Here is a 5845-nt window from a genome sequence, read left to right on the forward strand (position 1 = left end):
AGCAGTTACTGTTTTTTGTTATTGGTTTTCTTCTTCTTCTTTTAAGTCTTTTTTTGGTTTTTTGGTTTTTTTTCTGGTACCAGGAATCAAACTCACGACCTTGTGCTTGCCAGGCAGGCGCTCTGCCACTGAGCGAAATCCCCAGCCCCTCTTTTAAGTCTTTTTGAGACAGGGTCTCACTATACAGTTCAGGCTGGCCTGGAGCTCACTTTGTAGCTCAGTCCGGTCTCAAACTTGCAATGATCCTCCTGCCTCAGCCTCCCAGAGTGCTGGGATTACAGGTGTGTGCCACCATGCCTGGCTTTTTTTTGGGGGGGGGATTGAACCCAGCGTTTCACATCGAGCTACATCCTTTTAAATTTTCTTTTTTGACAGGGTCTCACTATGCAGTTCAGGCTGACCTCAAACTCACTGCACTCTTCCTGCCTCAGCCTCCCAAGTGCTGGGATTACAGGCATGTGCCACCATGCCCGACCTATAATTTTTTGAGTTAAGATCTTGGTAATTTGTGAAATTGCCCAGGTGGGGCTCAAATTTGCAATCCCCCTGCTTGCAGTCTCCCAGTGTGCTGAGATTACCGGCATAAGCCACCATGCCCAATTTACTTCTTCAAATGTTGTATGATTGCCTTTATAGCACCTAGAAAAAAGGCACTCATTAAATACTTGTTACACGAATGCGCAAAAGGAGCTTTAGTACCCCAGTCTTTATTACTTGAAATCAAAGACACTATACTGATTTACTGTAAGTGTGGTGAGGATGAAGAGACTGCAGCCAGGCGTGGCGGTGCCGTCTTCAGCCCCAGCACTCCAGGAGGCTAGAGCAAGAGGATCACAAATTCCATCCTGGCCCGGGCAACTCAGCTACTTCGTGAGACCCTGCCTCAAAATAAAACAATTTTTAAAATTGTTATGCACTATAGCTGAGTGCAAAAGCCCTGGGTTCAATCCCCAAACTCATTAAAAAAATTAAAAGATTGATATATTTGAGTCATTATTATCAGAGTAAGCTTCAATTATTAATGAATTAGTGAAAAGAGCTTTAAACCCACCCAGGGATGAATTTCCTAAAAGAAGTATTCTAATTTATAAAATATATGAGCTAGTTAAATTCAGGTGAGTTCCTTACACTACCAAAAGAAACAAAACTAACAAGAAAACAGATTTAAAACAGTATGTGAAGCTGGGTGTGGTGGTGCACCCTCTAATCCCAGCACTAGGGAGGCTGAGGCAGGAGGATCACTGTTGAGTTCAAGGCTGGCCTACGCTACAAAGGGAGTTCAAGTCCAGCCTGAACTGCACAGTGAAACCCTGCAGGCTGGACCTCCTTGCTGGAGTAAAGCTGCTGGAGTTTGGGTCCTAGTTCTATGATCTACTAGATTGTGACACCAAGAAAGTGATTTCATCTCTTTCTCCATAGCTTCCTCCATGGTACTGATAATGTACCTTACATTATGAGGAACAAGGAAATGAGTTCCTAGTATGACAGGCTAAGAAAAATGCTTGGTGCAAGTACCCAGGAACTGTGAGTTATGATAAGCAGCAGAATTATTACAGATCAGGAAACTAGATGTAGGATTTGTGTGTATTCTGCGAGGATGTCTTGTGTGGAGGAGGGAAGAATGGACACAGGACTGTTTACCTTCCTGATACTCAAGTAGACAGCTTCAAAAGCTGTGTACTGTCGCTGGAATAAGAACACGGATCAATGGGACAAAAATTTGCCCAGAAGAGACCTAACACAAATCGGTGTATGTTGCACCAGAATATAGAATATAGAATATAAAAAATTTTTCAAAGAAATTCCAGGGGAACACTGGTATAAAAAATTAAACCAAACATACACTAAAAATGTACCTGAACTGAAAAAGAACAAGGGACCCAGGCAGTTAATAACATAAACACGCAAGAAAACTATGTTCTACCTCAGATAAATAAGGAAAAAGCCAACAATTACTTAACTATACCTGCTAACCAAGCAGATTAATAAATTCAAAGCAGGAACCCTTTCATCATCTTTGGTGTCCTAAAGAAAAGAAAATACAGAAAAATTTAAACATAGTTTTTCTTCTCTAATATTTTTGAAATAAGTTTCCTTTTCAGATATAAAACATGAAAGAAAGAGAAAACATTAAGAGTTAATGGTGTCTTAATAAACATGGTTTTGGTAGCACTGAGGATTGAACCCAGGCTTTGCACACGCTAGGTAAACACTCTACCACTGAGCTACACCCCAGCCCTGCTTTACTTTCTTTTTCTAATTTTGAGACATGCTCACTAAATTATCCAGGCTGGCCTTGAACTTATAATCCTCCTGCCTCAGCCTTCCAAGTAGCTATGACTACAGGTGTGCACTACCATGCCTGGCTTTTAAGATCACTTTTCAAAGAAAGATCCTTGTTCAGAAAGATTAATGATGAATGCTGTATAGCAGGGGTTCGGCTCTCCTGGGGCTCAATTAGTACTGGACAGGGGGTTTTCATGTGGGCCTGGTGTGTCCCCTCTTGAACATGCACCACTCACTGCTCTTCATGTGCTCCTGCCACTGGCCACTCGTAAAGTAGTCAGAAGGCTGAACATCAGATGAGGCCCTTGACTCTGGGACCTCTCTGCTGTGTAAGGCAGCCGGCCTCAGGTATTCTGTCCCAGCAACACCAATGGAGTAAAACAAGGATGGGACACACATGAAGGCAGAGCCCAAAGGTCAGGGTTACGTCTTCTCCCATCTAACTTGCTTCCTTTTTGTGAGAACATCTACTTTTTATTTAAGCTATAATTATTATTTTGGGCTTTTCCATTCTGTGGCCTGACCCAAGCCCAGGCCATGAGACACGTCACACTTTTGCATTTCACTGGAATCTCCTCCCACTACCCCAGAAGGGGCGGGTGCTGTCACCGTGCAGCAGTGGGTCACAACTCACCACTGCCAGCCGCACTTCAGAGCACCTTCTTGCGAGCTGCCGAATCAGGGAGTGAGCTTCGGGGAGTAAAGGTTTCTCAAGGCAAGCCAACAGAGCATAGAACCACCTTCCCTAAAAAGAATTTTAAAAAGTAATTAGGAGACAAATAATGAACCATAAACTTGTTGTCCAATGTTGTGCCTGGCTGCCTGCTACACATAAATTTATAGAACATTTAATTATAAATGTTTGGGTGTGAACAACAAAGGATCATTTATGGAGCTGGGTGATACCCCCTAGCCCCTTTTCTGAGATAGGGTCTTGTTATGTAGTTCCAGCTGGCTTTAAACTCACTATGTAGCTGGAACTTGCAGCAATCCTCCTGCCTCAGCCCCCTGAGTGCTGGGATTACAGGAGTGCACCACCACATCTGGCTCTCCTACATCTTGTAACTATATATACAGGGCATTAGACACTTCAAAATATTCCCAGATTCCCAGAGTTCATTTCAGAAATTATTGTTTTTGCTGTTTGAGACAGGGTCTTGCTTTACTGTCCATGTTGGCCATGAACTTGAGATCCCCCTGCCTCAACTTCCCAAGTGCTGGCATTACAGCATGAACCATCACCTCTGTTTTTATTTCAGAGATTCTTACCACAATTGAAGTTTCCATTTACAAGCAAAAAGCTAAATTAAGATATATATATATAAAATTATATACCTCCCCCCACACACACACATAAAAATCCTTACAAGAATAAAGATACTTTCCCCTTATGGACAGATACACAAGTCATTTTATAATTTTATAATTTGCACCCAGGTTCACATGAAGGAACTATACTGTAAACAAAATAGTTTTGACATTTCTATAAATAGAAGCTAAACGTACCTCCACTCCCTTTTTAAGTGGATTTTCTTTTCAATTATAAAATAATATTCACTCAATGTAGAAAAAAATGTGAAAAATACCAAAAACACATAGGAAAAAACAAACCTGCAGTCTCATTGTTACAGTTTTGATCTAAAATATCTCTCAGAAGTCTCGCACGGCCAGGTGTGGTGTCACACCCTTGTAATCCCTGCACTTGGGAGGTTGAGGCAGGAGGACTGCCATGAGTTTGAGGCCAGCCTGGGCTACAAAGTGAGTTCAAGACCTGGCTGAACTACACAGTGAAAGCCTGCCTCAAAATAAAAAGTCTCTTGTGTTCAGAGGGAGGGCTTTTAGGAGATAACAGAATCATGAGGACACTAACGTCACCATCTCATCCACTAATGAGATCACAACCGGATGGCATTACTGGGAGGGCATGGAAATAGGAGGTGGGGTCTGCTGCGGGAATGGACCATGGGGCAGGGCACTGCGGATGGAGCCTGGTCCTGGTCCCTTCATCTCATCTCAAGGCTGGCGTGAGATGAGCAGCTCTGCTCCACCACACCCTGCCTGCAAGACGCTCCGCGGCACGGAAACCAGCCAAGCATGCACTGAAGCCTCCAACACTGTGAGCAGAACTAAGTCTATTAATTGTTTTAAATGTTTTTCTCCTATACAAAGCTTCATCATTATAGTATCACTTTGTAGCCACCTTTACTTGTAATATAGTAATACACATCTTCCATGTCACCGCATGGGGTTGGCAAGGGGATGTTACTAAAGCGCTACAACATGCCTTGTTAACCCCATGCAGCAGCAAGGAAAACGTTATTACATACTACAAGAGAAATGATGGTGTCAAAGGGTATTTATACTGTTTAAGTTTCTGAGACATAATCACCAGGCTGTACCAGGAAAATTACGCCAAATTATAGTTCCACCAGCAATATATAATTCAGTTCGTACTTTTGTTTTTAAGCAGCGGTAAAGTTTATTTGAGAAAGTAAAAGTGAAGAGTGGGAGTGAAACTGGCTCTGCAGAGCAGGCTTGGGCTGAATCCTGAATAAAAAGTAAGAAAAGAGGGGAGAGCAAAGATAAAAGTACACGCTCTGTCTAGGAGACACCATGGTCTGTCACAGAAAGCTACCACAGCTAAATGTAGCTTAATTATGAGCAACCTATCACTTTGGAGAAACCTAAAGAATATTAGAACAAATTTTAAACAGCAACTTACGCAACATACAAAATTCCTCAGGCAATCCTGAATCAGTGGTAAGACTTTTTCCTAAACAGATTCACATCCAGGTTGCTTTTACAAATAGAATTTTCCATATTAAAAGATTACCCATTAAAATCTGACTCAAACTTTCTGATAGACAGCAGTACCTCAGTTCACAAATGCTTCTGTTTGAAAACAATTTGGTTTACAAACAAGTGCTCAGTGAAATTTTGCTTTCGTTGGCAAACTCCATACTGGGTTACAAACACGGAATGGCCACCTTCCCACACGAACACAAACATGGCCACTGCCCCCCAAGCATACAACAAACCAAGTTCGTAAACCAAGGCACCACTGTATTTACTACGTCAAGCTACCATTCAAGCGTTCAAAGGGCCTCCACACTTAAGATGTTGCTCCAACCTATACTGCTTGTCTAAAATTTTACACTAAAAGATTCGTTTTCTTAAACTCAATAGCACACTGTGATAATACTAAAAAACCCAAAATTTAAATAACCAAACCCCACACTAAAAGGCTGAAACAAGAATATTCAAAGTATATATACACATACGCACACATAAATATAGTATGCAGCCACATCTCATCTAAGTACTGTATATCCAACTGTTCTCGCATTAAAAATAAAAAATGCAATCTTACCAATTCTGGAGTAAAGTCTCTTTCTCCAAACCAATTACTCAAGTATTCCAAGACACTAGTGACTGTTGCCTAAAAAAAAAGATGGGGCGGAGAAGAGTCATGTTAGTAATGAAATACTAACAAATTCAGTGTGAGTTCCATGAAGTTTATCTACAAAAGCATTCTGAGGGGCTGGGGATTTAGCTCAGC

General features: G+C 41.7%; 1 protein-coding gene across 2 annotated transcripts in view; it reads right to left on the minus strand.

The window, feature by feature from the left end:
* Positions 1-1966: 1966 nt before the first annotated feature.
* Gemin2 (gem (nuclear organelle) associated protein 2) overlaps positions 1967-5845 on the minus strand; it is a gene marked incomplete at its 3' end in the record, with an annotated part of 11618 nt that continues 7739 nt past the window's right edge. For both annotated transcript variants that reach the window (XM_013510474.1, XM_013510473.1), the window contains 3 exon segments: positions 1967-2025; positions 2921-3031; positions 5657-5725. In XM_013510474.1, the coding sequence (XP_013365928.1) occupies positions 1967-2025; positions 2921-3031; positions 5657-5725 (239 nt within the window).

The sequence above is a fragment of the Chinchilla lanigera genome, unplaced genomic scaffold (assembly GCF_000276665.1).
Source record: "Chinchilla lanigera isolate Chin_1 unplaced genomic scaffold, ChiLan1.0 scaffold00008, whole genome shotgun sequence".
In the NCBI taxonomy this organism is placed as follows: Eukaryota; Metazoa; Chordata; class Mammalia; order Rodentia; family Chinchillidae; genus Chinchilla; species Chinchilla lanigera.